This window comes from Stegostoma tigrinum, chromosome 2 (assembly GCF_030684315.1).
Source record: "Stegostoma tigrinum isolate sSteTig4 chromosome 2, sSteTig4.hap1, whole genome shotgun sequence".
NCBI lineage: Eukaryota > Metazoa > Chordata > Chondrichthyes > Orectolobiformes > Stegostomatidae > Stegostoma > Stegostoma tigrinum.
In genome coordinates this window covers 106,209,641-106,229,911 of record NC_081355.1, presented here as the reverse complement: position 1 = coordinate 106,229,911, position 20,271 = coordinate 106,209,641, and the positions used below count along the sequence as shown (strand labels likewise).

At 40.5% G+C, this 20,271-nt stretch overlaps 1 protein-coding gene across 6 annotated transcripts in view; it reads right to left on the bottom strand.

The window, feature by feature from the left end:
• Positions 1 to 20,271, bottom strand: part of kat2b (K(lysine) acetyltransferase 2B) — a 93,227-nt gene that overhangs the window by 35,796 nt on the left and 37,160 nt on the right. For 5 of the 6 annotated variants that reach the window (XR_007249530.2, XR_007249532.2, XM_048550607.2 and 2 more), the window contains exons 6-15: positions 19,081 to 19,272; positions 17,012 to 17,115; positions 16,610 to 16,765; positions 13,713 to 13,849; positions 12,728 to 12,936; positions 11,523 to 11,649; positions 9,859 to 9,969; positions 6,895 to 7,038; positions 1,637 to 1,751; positions 1,463 to 1,499 (exon numbers count right to left, since the gene is read on the bottom strand). Coding sequence is in view for 4 of the 6 variants with exons in the window: in XM_048550607.2 (XP_048406564.1) it covers positions 1,463 to 1,499; positions 1,637 to 1,751; positions 6,895 to 7,038; positions 9,859 to 9,969; positions 11,523 to 11,649; positions 12,728 to 12,936; positions 13,713 to 13,849; positions 16,610 to 16,765; positions 17,012 to 17,115; positions 19,081 to 19,272 (1,332 nt within the window). In the remaining 2 variants the exon portion in view is untranslated. The remainder of the gene's footprint in view (positions 1 to 1,462; positions 1,500 to 1,636; positions 1,752 to 6,894; positions 7,039 to 9,858; positions 9,970 to 11,522; positions 11,650 to 12,727; positions 12,937 to 13,712; positions 13,850 to 16,609; positions 16,766 to 17,011; positions 17,116 to 19,080; positions 19,273 to 20,271) is intronic. The other variant, XM_048550630.2, reaches the window with a different exon arrangement.

Below are 20,271 nucleotides of genomic sequence, written 5' to 3'. Positions count from 1 at the left end.
ATTCTTAAGTCTCCATTAGGCATGCACTGTTAATATCAATGCAAGGAAGTAGAGACCAATTCTGTCACCAGACTTAAAACACCAACTCTGCTTTTCGATTCTGAAGAAGTGTCACCAAGATTTGGAAACAGTGGCACCGCTTTCTCTCCACAGATGATTCCAGGCCTCCTGAGTTTTGCCAACGATTTTAGTTTCCGTTTCAGATCTCCAGCACCTAGTTCTTTTTAGTGATCAAAATGGCAAAGCATCATCAAAAATGAGGTCAAGGTCAATCAATTCTGCCAGGTGGTCCAGTTTCCTCCCACCAGTGCACAGATGTAAAAATAGGGATGATTTGGAGGGAGAGATAGTAGGAACTGCAGATGCTGGAGAATCTGAGATAATAAGGTGTAGAGCTGGATGAACACAGCAAGCCAAGCAGCATCAGAGGAGCAGGAAAGCTGGTGTTTTGGGTCCAAACCTGAAACACCAGCTTTCCTGCTCCTCTGATGCTGCTTAGCCTGCTGTGTTCATCTAGCTCTACACCTTATTATCAAAGATTTGGAGGGATATGGGACAGGAGCAAGCAGGTGGGGCTAGCTTAGTTTGGGATAATATTCAGCATGGATTAGTTAGACCAAAAGGTCTGTTTGAATACTGTTTGACTCTATGTGCAGGTTAGGTGGATTGGCCATGCTAAATTGCCTGTACTGTCCCGGGATATGCAGGCTGGGTGGGTTAGCCATGGAGTCAGAGAGTCAGACAGCATGGAAACAGACCCTTCCATCCAACTAATCCACGCTGACCATGTTTCCAAACTAAACTAGTCCAACTTGCCTGCGTTTGGTTCAAATCCATTCAAACCCTTCATGCACTTTTCCAAATATCTTTGCAGGATTATAGAGATAGGGTGGAGGATGGGATGTTCTTCAAATGGTCATTGCAGACTCAATGGGCTATATGGCCTCTTTCTGCACTGTAGGGATTGCATTGCACTATGAATAGGAGCAGCCACTGAGAGAGAATGACAGGTCAGACGAGACAACTGTTTGAGCCAACAAACTGCCACCACTTCTACCAACAATAAACCAATGTTTTCACTATGGGGAGCATGTGAGGGAAGCACAGGTTCAAAAGGATTCTGTGAACTCAACTATCTGTAAGGATAGATCATCCTGAATATAAGGCTTGAAGGTCAATTGTGGGTTAAACTGACCACCAAGGTTTTATATAATTTGGTTCAATTGAATGACTGAGAGAACAAATAACTGCAAGGGAACAGAATTTATGCACAGCACTAAAACTTCAGCTTTGTTCTTTATGGTGGTCAACTGGAGGTAAATTTTGTTCATTCACTGTTTATCTGATCTTAAATCCATTTAGTGAATTCAAACATGTCTTAAAATGATTCTGCTTTTGCACAATCTACATAAAAACTATTTTCCTGTACAGTTACACCAATTCTTTTTCAAAACAGACTTACCCTCTTTCTTTTCCACTAGATTTCCAACCTGATTCCCCTGTAGATAAATTAAATCAGTCTTTCAGCTCTAGTCCATTCATCTCATATTACATTTTGAATACTAGCATAGGTAACATAAGGGGAATTTTTATAAATATTAGTGTAAATAATTCAAAACTGCATTAGGTTGCTTACTTATTCCAGGTATACTTTCAATAGGAATTTGTCGCACTCCTTCTTTAAAGCAGGAGAGTCCTGGGTATACCTTTCGAATCTGCGCTTGTTTTCGTTCTATTAACTTTTTTATAATCTTAAACAAAAAGAGAAGCATGAAAATTAATAACAAGAAATAAATTAAACAACTTCTTTATTTATAGTACCGCATGGACCAAGAATTGGATACTAGGAAAATAGTTATGGCATTATAAAGAGTAAGTGCTAGAACACACCAGATCCATCAAAATCTAGAAAAGGCAAGTCAATATTAGGGATAACACAGTATGGAGCTGGTGCAGCACAGCAGGCCAGGCAGCATCAGAGGAGCAGGAAAGCTGATGTTTCAGGTTGGGACCCTTCTTCAGAAATGCTGCCTTGCCTGCTGTGTTCCTCCAGCTCCACACTGTGTTATCTCCGACTCCAGCGTCGGCAGTTCTTACTATCTCTAAGCCAATATTAGGGGTTCTGATTCTGAATATTATTGATATCATGATTATTACTCCCATTCTAACTTGTAGAGCTAACTCTGTTTCCCTCTCCACCAATTCTGCCAGGTTTGCTGCGTTTCGCCAACAATTTGTGTTTTGTTTTAGATTTCCAGCTTCTGCAGTTCTTTGCTTTTTTATTACTGCTGAATTTCTCTGCCTTTTATACTAGAATAGTAATGGTGTTGCCTTTCTTCAAAATTGAAAATAAAATACAAATTAGCCTGTTGTAGGGTGGCAAAAAGATTTTAAAGAAGTAGGAGTCAGTGTATGAGAAACAGAAATACTGATCACAGAGAGAAAATTAATAGATTAAGTTATCTGCTTCCTGCTTAGAGAAGCTGGGACCCAATGAAATTTTATCACAGTGAGGCAAAGAAAAATATTAGCATGTGCATAAATTAAAATGCTGCAAAGTCTCTGGACGAAACAAAAAATTTAGGGAACATGCAGTGAAACAGGACAACATGAGCAGAGAACCCTTGTGCTGATTCCAAAAAAACTTGAACAGCACATATTTCCTTCCATCCATCTCATCCATATCTCTGCTACAGAAAAGATGATTTATACTGTTGAGTTTGAATTTGAGAGCAGAGTGTTCAGCAGAAATAAGAGATGCTGTCCAGTTGGACAATGAAAGAATGATAAAAGAGATTTTAAGTCGCAGGAAGAATAGGATGATTCTTGGTGAGAGAAATGAGAACATTGATGTTCACCTGACAACAGCAGCAACAATCTTAAATTCAAATATTCTCCATATCAACATGTGTACACTTTCTGCCATCGTTAAGAGAGCAGGGCATTTCATTATATTTACATTGGACTCCCATGGTTTCCAAGTGATTGTGAAATCAAAAGCAGAGGCGGACGCTGCTGCTTGCAGAAGCTGAGTGCTTTTTATAGCACTCAAAGGTGGGGATCAGGAGTGTTCTGTTGGCCCATCCAGCAAATCTTTGGACTCTGTTCCACTGCTACCAGCCTTCCTTTAGCAGTGGCCATGATTACCAGCCTCTGCAACACACTCCAGCCCTGATCTGCAGTCTGAGGTTGGATGGAGGTTGGCAAGGATGGAAAAAGTACTCTTGGTGGGGGATTTCAATGTCATTCACCAACAGTGGATCAGCAGTACTGATTGAACTGGTCAAGTCCTAAAGGACATAGCTACTCAATTGGATCTGTGGCAGGTAGTGAGTGAATTAAGAGGGAAAACAATACTTGACCTCATTCTTACCAATATGTCTACTCCAGATACATCTGTCCTCGACCATACTGGTAAGAGTGACCACCACGCTGATCTGGTGGAGCTGAAGTTCTCCCGTTACACCGAGAGTACCTTACATCATGCTGTGAGGCTCTAGTACTGTGCTAAATGGGATAGACTGAACAGATCTAGCAAGTCATGACTCGGCATCCATAACAGCTGTCAGCAACCGTAGCAGCAGAATTATATTCCAACACAAATGTAGCCCCATGATCCAGCATAGCCCCACTCCACCATGTGCAGCAAGCCAGGGTATCAACCCTGGTTCAATGCAGAGTGTAGAACAGCATGCCAGGAGCAGCAACAACAATATCTAAAAATGAGATGTCAACCTGGTGAAACAGGACTACTTGTTTGCTAAGCTCTGCACTCCTACCATATCCAATTGGGAATGGTGGTGGACAATTAAACAACTCACTGGAAGAGAAAGGCTCCACAATTATCCCTATCCTCAATGATGGGAGTGCTCAGGACATGAGTGCAAACAGAGGATCATCTATCTGGTCTCAGGCAATCCTCTATGAGTCCTGGGATGTTTCTTCTTGAGTTGGCTGCAGAGATATTTCAGTGATATGCTCATTGGATCATGCTTCCAGGTCTAATCTAGAAACACTGCCCACTGAGGTAAAAGTCTCCAGTTGGTGGATGGCGAAGGTGAAAACCTTCAAGGGTTGATGGCTTCCTCCTCAGAGATGGAGGTGAAGTTGAGAATCTCCAGTACTGACCTCTTTCTGATGCCAGTAGCACCTGCATAAAGGGGGAATACCGATAAAAGTTTTGCACAGATTTTGCTGGTAAGTGAAGAACACTTGGCACCATGCCGCTTACTGGGTTGGTTGCCCATTGAGATCTCTCTATCACCACACTGTAGCTGTATTCTCCTCCAGCTAGATCAAATATTTTCTCCTTGTAGGTTGTAAGGAGTCTGATGTCTGTTGTCCCCAAGTGGTTTTGGACCAACTTATCCTACATTTAGATCACAAGAGGATGTGATATAGGACCAGAATGAGGCCACTCGGCCCATCAAGTCTGTTCTACCAATCAATTTTTCAACCCCTTCCTCTGACTTTTCTCTGGAACCTCTGATCCCTTACTAATCAAGAATCTTTCGATTTCTGTCTTAACTATACTCAATGGGTCAGCCTCCACAGCCTTCAGCAGCAAAGAGTTCCACAGATTAACTATCTGAAGAAATTCCTCTTCATCTCAGTTCTAAAATGTCTTCATCGAGGCAGTGTGCTTGGGCCTCTCAGTTTTCTGCAAGTATCAATCTGATGCTCCATGATTCTAAACTCCATTGAGTATAGACCCAGTGTCCTCAATCGTTACTCATATCCCTTCCTTCCCGGGATCATTTTTGTAAACCTCCTCTGGATCCCCTCCAATGCTGTCATTGATACAGTGCCAAAATCCGCTCACAGTATTCCAAACGCAGCCTGACCTCCAGCGTCTAATACAGCGTCAGCAGTGCGACACTACTTTTGTATTCTAGCCTTCTCAAAATCAATGCTACCATTGCAGTTGATAATGGGAACTGTAGATGCTGGAGAATCCAAGATAACAAAGTGAGGAGCTGGACAAACACAGCAGGCCAATCAGCATCTCAGGAGCACAAAAGCTGACGTTTCGGGCCTAGACCCTTCATCCAGGGTCTAGGCCCAAAACGTCAACTTTTGTGCTCCTGAGATGCTGCTTGGCCTGCTGTGTTCATCCAGCTCCACACTTTGTTATCTAACATTGCAGTTGTCTTCTTAATTGCCAACTGAATCTACATGTTAACTTTACGGGTCCTAGTTCAGGTTTCTATTAGGTCCCTTCGTGCTTCTGATTTCTAAAGCCTTTCCCCATTTAGAAAATAGTGCACACCTCTATTCTTCCTACCACAAGTGCAAAACTTCACACTTTCCTACATTGTATTCCATCTGCCACTTCTTTGCCCACTTTCCTAACCTGTACAAGTCCTTCTGCAACTTCTCCACTTCCTGAACACTACCTGTCCCTCCACCTATCATTAGGTCACTTGCAAACCTAGCAACAATGCCCTCCATTCCTTCATCCAAATGGTTCATGTATAACGTGAATAGTTGTAGTCCCAAGTCTCACTGATTTCTGTAGAACTCCACTAGTCACTTGCTGCCATCATGAAAAATAACCCCCTTATTCCTATTCTCTGCTTTCTGCCAGTCAGCCAATCCTCTATCGGCTACAGTACCTTACTCCTAACAACGTGGGCTCTTATTGAGCAGCATCCTATGTAGGACCGTGTCAAAGGCCTCCTGGAAATCCAAACAAACCACCTCCACAGGGTCTCCTTTGTCTAACTTGCTCGTTACATCCCGAAATAATTCTAACATATTTATTTAGTATGGCCTCCTTCACTAAACCATCCAGACTCAGACCATTTTACTATGGACTTCCAAGTATTCAGTAATCTTATCCTCGATAATGGAATCTAAAATCTCACCAACAACTGAGGTCAGGTAATGGCTCTAAATTTCCTGTCTTCTGCCTCCTTTCCTTTGTAAACAGGGGTGTTAAATAGCCATTTTGCAATCCTCTGCGAAGCTTCCTGATTACAGCGATTCTTGAAAGATCAAAGCCCAATATCTCCTTCTCCATTGAGATAGAGGGAGGAACTGAGATGATGGAAAGGACAGAAGAGTTATGGTCATGCATGAGCAGGGGAGGTTTTGAGATGTCCTCTGTGAGTGAGTAGACAGCGCAGAGGGCAAGAAGGATTAGGAGTCTGGGAGGATCAAGAAGGTGAGAGCCACAGAGTGGATATCATACATGCAACAGTGAGAGTTACAGCCAACCAGCCTTGATCAGATGAGTGTGCAATGGCAACAAGTGACTGCCAACCCTGAGAATGTGAGGTAGCAGAGATAAGATTGTGGCACACATCTTTACAGAGTACAGAAGATCACTGACCTTCCTTCACACTGCCTTTCACCCAACCTCAGCACTGACTGGTTTATAATTTCAGTCCAGGCTGGCTTGGTCAGGTGCCATTGATTCTCTTGGTGGTTGGCTAGAGAAAATTTGTTCTCCTTCTCACCACCCTATATAGCAAACTCTCCAGGTTCCTGTCCCCAAAGTGGGGAGCAATATTTTATTTCCTTTTGGACGTGTGCTCTGTAATAATGGTCAAGCACCACAGTGTAACGGCAAGTTCCTGGCTAGCAGCATCTAAAGTGGGGTGCAGCTGGGCTTCAAATGAGGTGCCAGAGGTGAGAATGTTGGAAGGTCCTGGCAGTGACAGGCACTTGGACCTCTCCAGTCACAATTCCTCAAGGAAGGTGCCAAAGAATTCAACTATATAATTAATGAGGTGATGAGCAGAAGATGGCAAAAGAAAAGTCCCTCTGGGCCATTGCAGATCGGGCACCATGCATGTCACACAACAAAAAACTTTAACTGCAAATTGAAAATTGCACTCTATTTTTTAATTGATCAGAAGTAAAATATCAGCAAAAATAGGTACTTCGTACCTCTTTCTGTTTCTTTATGATCACTGAGAATTCAGTATATGGAATCCGTGGATTCAATTCACAGCCCATCAGAGTGGCACCTTCGTAGTCTTTAATGTAACCAACATACTTGACTTTTGGAACTTTTATATCCTTAGAGAATCCCTGAAATAATACAGAATATCAGAAAATAATAAAACAAATGTCAATGTTCTCAAAGTCAATATATTGAGAACTACTTTGTAATAGAAAAAACAGAAAAGTTTCAAGTTATTTGCAAAATTATACAATATACATAAAAAATCTTAATGTTCATACGCAGTTACTGAAGCAGTTCTGTATTCTTTGCATATGAAGACCAAATAAACATGGAAATTTGGCATTTCCTGCAGTTGCAATAAACCCAAGGCATTCCTTACTTACGCAGGACAATATTTACATACATTTGAGTCACCGAGAGGGTCTGATAACTGAACGGATGCTGATTGTACTTTGGCAGAAAGATCTTGAGCAGTGGCGTTTCACCATTGTGCTAGTGGTAGCTGCCCAGAAACACTTTCCTGAGTGTGTTGACAAAATTGGTGCACTGTCTAACAAATTAACAGCAAATACTAATCTCTCAGATTTGTAAAACAAATAAATCTCAGTGTCCATGTACACAGATCCTTGAAAGTTGCCACCCAGGTTGACAGGGCTGTTAAGAAGGCATACAGTGTTTTAGCTTTTATTAATAGAGGGATCGAGTTCCGGAACCAAGAGGTTATGCTGCAGCTATACAAAACTCTGGTGCGGCCACACTTGGGAGTATTGCATACAGTTCTGGTCACCACATTATAAGAAGGATGTGGAAGCTTTGGAAAGGGTGCAGAGGAGATTTACTAGGATGTTGCCTGGTATGGAGGGAAGGTCTTACGAGGAAAGGCTGAGGGAATTGAGGCTGATTTCATTAGAGAGAAGAAGGTTGAGAGGTGACTTATTTGAGACATGTAAGATAAACGGAGGGTTAGACAGGGTGGATAGGGAGAACCTTTTTCCTAGGATGGTGACGGCGAGCACAAGGGGGCATAGCTGTAAATTGAGGGGTGAAAGATATAGGACAGATGTCAGACGTCGTTTCTTTACTCAGAGAGTTGTAAGGGTATGGAACACTTTGCCTGCAATGGTAGTAGATTCGCCAACTTTAAGTACATTTAAGTCATCATTGGATAAGCATATGGACGTACATGGAATAGTGTAGGTTAGATGGGCTTGAGATGGGTATGACAGGTCGGCACAACATCGAAGGCCGAAGGGCCTGTACTGTGCTGTAATGTTCTATGTTCTCAATTGATTGTATTTCTACATCCAGTTATTTAATTAAATCGTTTCGGATTTAAACATTTTTCAAGTGGCAAATAACTTACAAAATGTGAGGGACAGTAGACATACTGGTATTTGCAACTGCAGTTAAACAGTATTACAGAGGCTACATTTAGGTCCATATGAATGTGAATGGTGTATGATCCAATTTGTGTGCAGTATAATGCAATTAATCAATTTAGAAAAATTACTCTTCGAAATTAGAATGTAATTTTCACTTCATTATGAAGACAGTAAATTTATAATATTTGGATACGCAAGACATTTTAAACTTGACAGCATGTAGTAAGCAATAGAACTATTATTCTTGATTAGGCAGAGAAGGCACTGGCCCAGTGGTATTATCATTGATTTGTTAATCAGAAACTCAGCTAATGTTCTGGGTACCCAGGTTTGAAACCCACCACAGCAGATGGTGGAATCTAAATTCAATAAAATCTGAAATCAAGAGTTTAATGATGACCACACCCCACAAATAAATTTAAAAAAGGTGAGATGGTTATGCTTAAATTTTCTTTTGCAATAAATACATCAAAATCCCTGAATTTCCCTGTCCTGATGAAGGGTTTTGGCCTGAAATGTTGACTTTCCTGCTCCTTGGATGCTGTCCGACTGGCTGTGCTTTTCCAGCTCCACATTTATTGACTCTAGCTTCCTGCATCTGTAGTTCTTACTGTCTTCAAGTCCCTGAATTTCTCATCTAAACTGGATACACTGTGTGTTTTCCCAGGTATAAACTTCCCGAGGTGTCCTGCTCAATAGCCAGAATATCTTGACAACTGTGGAAAACACCATTAATTTTAAAATGCCACTTTTATTTTAGATTTTCCACATAGTCCATGGAAATTCCAGTGTAGATGTGTTATGATAATTTATATTTTAATGAAGTACAAAGTTTAAAACACAAGATCAAGGAATGGACATTAACTTCAGGCATTGGTATATGCACGCTGCAGTTCGACCAGTTGTTCTTGCTAACAGGAGATCCAATGTGTTAGAGGTAGACTACATTAATATGTCACTGGTAAATTAAATGCTCTGTATGGATCTCCTGTGCAGTTGACTTGCTTCAGGCTGGTGCAATATCACGCGAAGTGGATTACAAGCTGAAGAAATGGGTGAAGATATGACTGCAAAAAACTGATAGAGAGTCTACGGGTGCTGGACACGGAGGGATGGGGATGGGTGGGCGAAGTGGAGCATGTGTGGAGAGGCAGAGGATCATGTTATGAAAAACCCTGGTTGGCAGCAGTCAACAGTATTCCTATCGACTGCCAGGGGATCATTTCTATTTCTCTGAGACTCCTAATAACAATTCTTCATGCAACAACGAGGATCCCAATTATTTACTACCTTTAAAAGCCCAAGAAATACAAAGGCTGTTTTTAAAAAATCCCTGTGGGATTGGGACAGTATGTTACATTCCAGACTTTCCTACAGCTGTAGTTTTATTCATGATGCAGTGAATCTGAAAGATCTAAGAGTAAATTGTTACATTGTATGAAAATTAGATTGTCTTGTTAAAACATTTTATTTAGATTTCTTGTCAGTAACTATGCATGAACTTTTCTACTGCAATATACAACTGTTTGAAGAGCTTAGATATCAAGGTCACAAATGACATACCTGCTTTTTGAAGTAGCCGATTGCATATTCATCTGCATAAGTAAGGAAGTTCAGAATGTCGTGTTTGATGTGATATTCTTTTAGATGATTCATTAGATGGGTTCCGTAGCCCTAAAGAACAAGCATTTGACTACTGGCAATTTTTTCATTAATAATTTTTATTAACAAAAAACATACTATACTACTAGGATAACAAAGTGTACAGCTGGATGAACACAGCAGGCCAAGCAGCATCTTAGGGGCACAAAAACTGACATTTCGGGCCTAGACCCTTCATCCTTTTTCTGATGAAGGGTCAAGACCCGAAACGTCAGCTTTTGTGCTCCAAAGATGCTGCTTGGCCTGCTGTGTTCATCCAGCTCTACACTTTGTTATCTTGGATTCTCCAGCATCTGCAATAGCCATTATCTCTGAAACTATACTACGGTTTACTTACAGAAGCACATCTCAATCATCTTTCCAGGAGAAATACTTAATAAGCCCATAATTTATCTTTCAAGAGTTTCAGTTATAACAGCGTTTGACAGTGAAGACTGTGACTCATAAATTCAACACTGCTGGGTATCAATGGTTTGTATCTTTATTTGCAGCATCACTGGTAGCTTAACGGATAAAACTAGCTTTTGGGTTTAGTTAGTTGTTGTTTGCCAAGCTAGTACAGGACAGTGAACTCGATTCAACAATTAGGCATGAGGAAAAAAAGAGTAGAGCTCCTTCAGAAAGGGTTCTAACATGATATGCCATTAATGACAGGTAGCCTGTGTAACTGCAATTACAAACACAGTTGATTGGTTAGGGGATGATATAAAGTGGCAATATTTGTTCAAATCTGATTTTTTTTCCCCCAATGAACTGTCACTTGCATCACCAATGGGCACTCAGACATGTTTCCTACTCATTTCCCTCCCACTATGTGCACTGTGAATGGCTATTTCTTGCCAACAGTGTTTGACGTAGTGCAACTGGGCTTTAAACATGGTACAGACAGCACAAATCTCATAAGTTTCTGGCAGTATCAAGTAAGTTCACCACTGCTATGCACGTGGTAGTGTGGTACCGCAGAGGTGTTGTGCAAACGTAGTGAGATAAGGAGTGAACTGCACAAGATAACTCTCTAGAGATCATGGATGGAAGTTGACGAAAGTGACACAACTAACAAAACAAAACAGAATCTATCAAAATCTTCACTTGCCCTGCAGTACAATCAGTTGGCATCATAACAGGTTAGAAACAGGACAGATCACTCAGTATTTACTGATATGCAGGTAAGCCTACACAAGCAAATTTTGGTGAATGATCTTGGCTTTCTGGTTGCAAATTCCTGACAGAATGTTATATCAGGTTTTCTTTTATGAATACTGCTCCAAAAACATCTAAACTACGTGATCTATCTCTGTTTTTTCTTTATTTGATCAAGGGATATTGGCACTGCTAGCTGGCAGCCTATATGGTCCATTCCAGACTGCTCTCAAGAAGGTGCTTGTGAGCCATCTTCTTAAACTGCTGCAATCTGTGGGGTGATACTGCAATGCTCTTTGGAAAGGACTTCCAGGATTTATTACCATCATAATCTTTAATTAACTTAAACATTAACACAATTAGATTTTAAATAAATATATGCTGATGAATATAGGTTAGTAATTACCTTTTAAATTCATGCTTACCTTCACTTGTTCATTAGAGGTTACAGCACAAAACACAATCTCTGTAAAGCCTTGTGTCGGAAACATCCGGAAACAAATACCACCAATCACACGGCCATCTTTGATCAAAGCAAGGGTCTTGTGTTTACTACGATAAAAGTTAAACAAAATGGCTTCAAATTTAACTAATCTTTTGGTAGCCTCTATTTAAGCTTTGTAAACGTTTCTCATGATAAATGACCGATATTTATTTCTTAAGGTCTAGATGCCGATCAAAGGAGATCATGTGTTAACTTCAATGATGCACGTAGGGTTCAGATGGCAAACCTTCAAGTATGCTGTCCCAAAGTAAGTTTATTTAATGTGAAACTCAGTAGCACCTATCATAATAAATAGTTCCTGAGATGTTTAGAATGCTTACTTTGTTTGTGAACTTAGTTGAAATTCAGATAAACTGACCTTGCTACTGATTAAAGCAAACTGCACATTTTCAGCTGAAGTAAACAGAAGTTTCCAATTTTTTTATAGTTCTGTTTCTATATAAGATGTCATTAATCAAGAGGGTGAACACATCATACCATTCAGACTGTCGGATTTACTACACATCAGACATTATTGTTAAATCATCTTTGGTTCACTATATTCCTATTATGTCTGCCATTCTGTTTTTATCCTTCAAACGTCACTATACAGTTCAAGGATGGATAAGTTATCAAACAACACTGAAAAAGAGAAACCCATGATCTTTTGATCTGCTATGAAATTGGATCTAAAAAGTTAACTCCTGTCCTGAATCATGCTCCACACTGCTAGCTTGTTTGCTGCTATAACGAGTGGATTGCTACAGAACAAGTCAGAGACTAAAATAGGATCCACTCAACCTTCAGAACTAATTAAAAGATGACAAACTCTATTTTACTGAACTTATTACTATTATCATTAATTGAAATGCAGCACTTTTTAAAAAATAGGTGTAAAAATCAATTTAATGGAATGATACAAATCTTGGCTATCAAAGGAAAAGAAATTAAGATGTAAAATGGATTAACATTCCCTGTCATCCAATATACACACAAGATTAATTTATTCTTCATTAAGGTTAAAGATTTGAGCCTTAACACATGCTAAACAAATGTTTTTCAGTTCAATTAACAAACCAATATGAGAAATTGATCAAATTGAGATGTTATTTTTACATCAGCGGCAGTCATAAAACATGTACTCACGGATCAAAAACAAGCCGAGTGATATATTCCTTGGGCATTCTGGGTAACTGATGGGAGAACACATTCTGTAATCCAACTAACCACATCATCATTTTCTTGTTTGGTTTTTGACTGAGTGAGTTTCCCACAACATGGAATTCGATTACACCCCTTCTTTCTTCAAGCCTTGCGGCTTCATCTCTGGCTGCATGTGCTGATAGTAAGCTGGTCTTGTAAAGGACAAGATAAATAACAATTTTCTATTGCATCTTGCACACTTTAATCAAATTGCAATTAGTATCTTGAATATCTGGGCAACATATATCAACCTGACAACGAAAGCAAAAAGTTTAACTTTCTCAGCATGCAAAAAAGTGTGAAATATGACAACATAATTTTAAAATACCATACGTGGAAAGAAGAAGTTATAACAAAATCAGGAACTTTATGTTATAGATAATGTATCCATCCATCCTAAACTCCAGACTTAATTCTTAATTAATTAACTTGCCTACTTTTGATAAAATATAAATGTAGAAATTGCATTTCAACAGTTTGCTCATTTTGACAAGTAAATGATTTTGAATAAATGTTTCTCAATGAGCTATTAGGTTAATTCTTAACACTTGGAAACCAATTTATTCACCTTCACTGAAATATTCAAAGCAAAATGAGGAACCTTAGTTTGGGATTACAGAATACTTCTCAACTGTATTGTAATAAAGCTACATAGAAAAATATAAGCCTTTCATTTTTATGTTGAAACCTCATATTCATCAAAACCTTGACATCAGAATTTCTTCAGTGGGGGAAGACAAATGAAGGAAGTGGAAGGCAGAGTGATCTTATAAAAGCAAAGGGGGAAATCTGAATAAAGGGATAATGGATTTAACTATTTTCTTTATTTAAAACTGACAAAAATCACTTCCAGTAACAAAACTGAACTTTGCTCAATGTGGTTCCCAGCAAATGAACTTCAATACAAAATATGATGTGGTATACTTACCTCTGGACCCAACATAGCAGCTGTATCTGTGATAGTTGCCATTACTTCATTCACTAGCTCCATAGGGATATCTCCCAAAACTCTTTGTCTCTTAGCATCTTCCATATTAAATGGTTCTGTAGGTTTTCTTTTCTCTCCTAACGAAACAAAACAATTCTGTCTCAAATTCCATTGGGTTCAATAATAAGCCTTTTAACATTTTGAAATAAAAAGAAACTGACAAAACAAATTTAATGACAAGTGACCTGACTATTAACACACAATTAGAATGCTGAGTATTGAAACTCAGCTGGTGGTGCATGTACTGGCATCAGTTTCCAGCCCGGAGAAATGGGAGAGAAATGAGGAAAGAATTCCAGCTGTAAAATCACCAAAGAATTGATTGTCGAAATGAAGGAGTGATCAAACAGCATTGTGGTGGCTCCATGTAACATGGGAAAAGATGAAACAGCAAGCAACTGACCAAAGTGCTGAACATTGTAATTTTCCTTGTGGTGATATCAATATCCATTTTCTCTTCATGATCTAAAATGGCTGGTGGTGACTTGCTCCTAAAGCAACATAATGCCATCTTAAGAGATAATAGGAACTGCAGATACTGGAGAATCCGAGATAACAAGGATGAACGCAGCAGGCCAAGAAGCATCTTAGGAGCAGGAAAGCTGACGTTTCAGGCCCAGATCCTTCAGAAATGGGGGAGGGGAAAGAGGGTTCTGAAATGAATAGGGAAAGGAGGGAGGCGGATCGAAGATGGATGGAGGAGGGGATGGGTGGAGAGGAGGCAGACAAATCAAAGAGGCGGGGACGGAGCCAGTAAAGGTGAGCATAGGTGGGGAGGTAGGGAGGAGATAGGTCAGTCCAGGGAGGATGAAAATGTTGAGGGGGTGAGGTGAGGTTAGTAGGTAGGAAATGGGGTTGCGGCTTGAGGTGGCAAGTGGGGATAGGTGGGAGGAAGAACAGGTTAGGGAGGCGGGGACGAGCTGGGCTGGTATTGGGACGCAGTGGGGGGGAAGGGAGATTTTGAAGCGTATGAAGCTTGTGAAATCCACATTGCAGGGTTCCCAAACAGAATAGGAGTTGCTGTTCCTGCAACCCTTGGGTGGCATCGTTGTGGCACTGCAGGAGGCCCAGGATGGACATGTCGTCTGAGGAATGGGAGGGGGAGTTGAAATCGTTTGCAACCGTCAACTCATCCCTCACACCCTGTCCCCGCAATGAACAACCCAAAAAAAACCCTCTCATCCTCATGTCCCAGCCCACCAACCTCTGGATCCAATGCATCATCCTCCGACACTTCTGCCAAGGGCGTTCTCGATCACTGCGGGGTGGATGTTGCGGCCCTGGGAAAAATCGAGGACATCTGAGATGTCCGGGAGTGGAATGCCTCATCCTGGGAGCAGATGCGGCAGAGACAAAGGAATTGGGAATATAGCCCACTCCACACTCCCCTCCAGCCCCACCACACCCAGCACTTTTCCCTGCAACCACAGGAAGTGCTACACCTGCCCACCCCCCAAGAAGACTTTTCACATCAAGCAGATCTTCATCTGCACATCTGCTAATGTGGTGTACTGCCTAAGCTGTACCTGTTGTGGCCTCCCCTACATGGGGGAAACCAAACAGAGGCTTGGGGACCGCTTTGCAGAACACCGACGTTCAGTTCGCACTAAACAACTCCACTTCCCAGTCGCGAACCATTCCAACTCCCCCTCCCATTCCTCAGACGACATGTCCAAGGCCTGGGCCTCCTGCAGTGCCACAATGATGTCACCCGAAGGTTGCAGGAACAGCAACTCATATTCCGCTTGGAAACCCTGCAGCCCAATGGTATCAATGTGGATTTCACAAGCTTCAAGATCTCCCCTCCCCCTACTGCATCCCAAAACCAGCCCAGTTCATCCCCGGCTCCCTAACCTGTTCTTCCTCTCACCTATCCCCTCCTGCCACCTCAAGCCACACCCGAATTTCCTACCTACTAACCTCATCCCGCCCCCTTGACCTGTCCGTCCTCCCTGGACTGACCTATCTCCTCCCTACCTATACCCGCCTTTACTGGCTCCATCCCCGCCTCTTTAACTCGTCTGTCTCCTCTCCACCTCTCTCCTCCTCTATCCATCTTCGATCTGCCTCCCCCTCTCTCCCTATTCATTTCAGATCCTTCTTCCCCTCCCTCATTTCCAATGAAGGGTCTAGGCCCAAAAGATCAGCTTTCCTGCTCCTGAGATGCTCCTTTGTCTGCTGTGTTCATCCAGCTCCACACCTTGTTATCTATAATGCCATTTTAGTGCTGAATTCTGGGAGGCATAAAACAACAGCTCCAATGGGGCCATTTCCTAATAATCCCTCTGATATCAGCACAGCTGAGGCTGGCAACTAAATGCAACAGATAAATCAAACTCAGGCCTTGCACAGTTGTTAAACAGCCAGCTTTACAACATGCCTTGAAAATAATGTGCGCTCCAAATATGTAAATTATTGGCATATAAAAAGAAGGGACATTGTATCGTATCAAAATATGCACTCTATCCTGGGATCAAACCCATGTTCAACCACTTTGTGGCAATATGAGGTGATGATCCAGCTATGCCTAGAAGTGTAATAACAGTGACAGAAGCTAAGATTGCATTTGAACCTTTGTCGGGGCAGAAAGCACAATTGGACAATTGATACAGGAACGTAGCTTTAATGAGTTAAGACATCAAATGCAACAAATTATTGGCTGAGTACTGGTTTTAGTAACATGTAAATAGGTAATACTCACAAGAAGTTCGACAGTGATTCGTACAAAGTTTCAAAGTTTGCTTTGAGGAAAGATGTGTAGGTTCTGTATTACTAAACGCTTTTTCCAAGCTTCAGCAATAATCTCTCAATTTATAAGATTTAACTGTTTGTCATACCTAATATTTGTTCTGAGCCTGAAGCCGTTTTGTTCCTCCAGACAGGACTCAAACTTCCAATACTGGTCTGTTCAATGTTGCCAGAAGCTGGGTTCGATCCATACCCAAATGGCTTTGTGTTTGGCAGAATCCCAGGAACTGCAGGAGAGTTGACAACTAACATTCCAAAATACATAAATAAGTCAAAATAATGTGGCAATACTTATTTAATAACTGAATATATTAATTTTAGCTGAGGTGTTATCATATTGCATTTATTACTTCTGTAACTTGTATTTGTTACAGAAAACATTATAGGAAAACCAGAGCTTAAGGAAAAAATTTTCTGCAAGTTTAATATTCTTTTCTTGGTAACTTTATATCAGGTTCCCAACCCTGTTTCAGAATTCAAATGTTGCTGACCTTGTTGTATTCCTAGGTGGATGTTACCAGAGGACACCATAAAGTCTAAATCCCATATAGGAGAGTTGTGGCTGTACACTTCTTCCTCTAACATAGAAAGGAATCTATAACATTAAAAAAAATGCATTACTACTTTTTGTGCAAACTGTAGTAACTTTCTATTTGGAGACATTTATAACATTAATAGTTTTTTTTTAAATAACTAAGAACATTTTGAAAAATGATTGAACCTCTCAGATCTCCTTGTTCCTGTATTCTGTTCAAGAAGCATACACTAAAATGATACGATCTCCTGTCAGTTCCCCTATATATCATTTCACACTTCTCTGCACTAGATTTCATTGACATGCATCCATTTACTCATTTCATCAGTCTGTCCCCTCCTGAAAACTGCTCCTATTCTCCTCATTGTTTAACACATTGCCGAGCATATGCATCATCTAAAATCTTTGGAATGATGGTCTCTGACTATGCGTCTTTATAACTTCCAGATGCAATATTCTCTGAACCGGTTCCCATTCTTTATCACCAACTCCCATTAACCCCAGTTCATCTCAAATCCTCTTCTAATATCAGAATAGGATAAATTTAATTCCTCTACTGGCTAAGATCACCTTGAAAGCCCCAACTTGTCACCAGAGGTGTGATGGCCCTGAGATTAAATTCATTACCAGTCATGTCTCTCTAATGAGAGAAGTTTATTAGTCTGTGACTATGGTGACTTTTACATTCATGTTAATCTTATCTCTGAGTGGTCTAAAAATGAGTTACCCCACTGGTTAAAATGTGTCCAGATGAAATGAGTTCTGCCCCAAATTCTACTTCCATGCCAAATTAAGTCTAGTATATGCATGTTGTGGCACTTCTGGTAAGTTAGGTCTACATATGTAATGCAACTGTCCGGTGGCACTGAGAGATCTAAAGCCAAATTTTAATAAACATATATGTAAGCACCAGAAAAGGGACTGGTGTCTTCAATGGAGTAACCATTAAGTTCCTACCTCCTGCATACTTTTAGTATGTTGATAACACATTTTTGACATTTGAATCCACAGCTGCAAAGAATTCCTTAGATAACAATAGTGTGGAACTGGAGGAACACACCAGGCCAGGCAGCAGAGGAGCAGGAAAGTTGATGTTTTGGGGCAGGACCATTTCTGAAGAAGAGTCCTGACCCGAAACATTAACGTTCCTGCTCCTCTGATGCTGCCTGGCCTGTTGTGTTCCTCCAGGTCCGCATAGTGTTATCTCTGACTCCAGTATGGGCAGTTCTCACTATCTCTGAAATAATTTCTTAGCTTCGTAAAGGTCATCCTGTGCTCAAATTTACCATTTTGGCAAAATGTGCAAAAAAGAGAAATTAAACAATCTTCCTTTTCTCCATTTATTAGTTGAGAAATCTGCCAATGGAATCTCTACTACAATCTACTGAAAGAAACGTTTGCTGATCATGTACATGTTGGGATTTCTACCATTTCCCATGCTGCAAGACCCAACTTTACTAGCAACCTTGTGAATAGTATCCTAGCCGTTTTCTCATATGTAAACTTGTGCGTATCAAAATTTTACTGTGATGATGGCCCTGCCAATCAGCACCCTGTTATTGTGGTGTAAATTGGTGTTCCATTCCCAAATCTGTTTTCTTGCAATTTAATCCTGATAATTGTAAGATTTTAGCAATGTTTAAATTAAGATTTATTTAAATCCTACAAAGTGCAGAAATGTTAAGGCCATGTTCTTTCATTTTTTACTCACTTTACAATCATTATATTTCAGACTACATTTCATTGCCAATGACATAAGTTGGCTCATCCTAAGGCCAATGACAATGCACTATAAAAGGGAATGCCTTCTTTGCACTTTATGTTTATAAAACTGCAAACTATCTAAATTAGTGATGCCAAAACTCGCCTCATGTCCAAGCTGAAATTATACCTTTTCTTAACGCAATTATTTAAACGGAACAAAATGTTTAATGAGAGCTTTAGTTTATTTTCTGATTCAGATACAGAGAAACAACATCAAAAGAACATTCAAAGCATTAGAGTGTAGGTGTTTTAAGTACTTACTTTGGAAAATGGGTAAGGATCAATGTTTGCTTTTCTAGTGGTAGCTTATCTTTCTCCTGCCTGGATTTCTCTAGTAACTGGCGCCTCATGACAGTAAAAACAGAGCGCAGCAATGTCCTGCCAAAAACCTGGGTGGTTTCATGCCATGGGAGACTGTCACAGAACTGAGGAACATTACAGTAACACAACCACCTGAAAAGAATTAGCAGATTTGTAACTGAGTTCAATTAAGTATGCAAAAGCAATACAAGTCTTATTTTTTCCATGTATAAATACTTAAATCATGATATGACCTAAGCATAGGCCTTCTTGGTAAAACAGTGATATGTCAGAACCTATTTAGGGTTCAACTTTTATCTATATTTGGCTTATGGCTCTGGATCTCCACTTCGTTTATGCATTTCTGATACTTAAATTGCTTGATTGAGGCTTAAACACAGGTGTGGAATGGTTGGGCTAAATGTTCTATTTTTGATCTGTAAATTCTATGAAATTTATTCAAGGCAGAAAGTTACCTTCAAAAAGCAAATTACAACCCACATGAAATGACCTTCCCTGTTTACTCTAGGTGGAAGATCATTTCTGGAACACTGACTTTACTGTTCATCTTAAGTTTAAGAGTTTCTGTTGTAATTTAGGGGAGGGCTGTGGTTCTGGAAGACAACTTGACACAATCAAAACTATCCATCCAGAAAACCCCCTGAAATTATTTAAGCACAGTATCTCATAGGAGTCTGAGTGATATGGACGATGAATTGGGCGACAAGGCACATCTTGAAATCAGGAGCAACACATACCATCTTCCATGCTTTTCACAAATAGAGTGACAGGATTTTCTCTAAGCAGCAGTGAGCGATCAAATGATGGTCATTACTGCTTGCTAAACCCTTGCTGACGGCCAAATTCTCCGCATTAATTATCAGCCCCCATCTTACCAAACACGCTAAAGTGAAAGAAACTTAATAAGGAAACCACATTGAGCAGCCAGCAGATTCAGCTCATCCCTTACTCCAAATGACCTCCTCATTGGACAGTAGGCATCAAATTCCCAGGGTGTGGTCCATGGACTCTAACGACTTGCACGTCATGTCCGTGGACATAGGCTTCAGACATGCGTCAGCCTCTAAGAACCCTCACTGGACACTTCTGATCACTTCAGAATGTTTCTGCACTTTAACACTAAACCTGCAA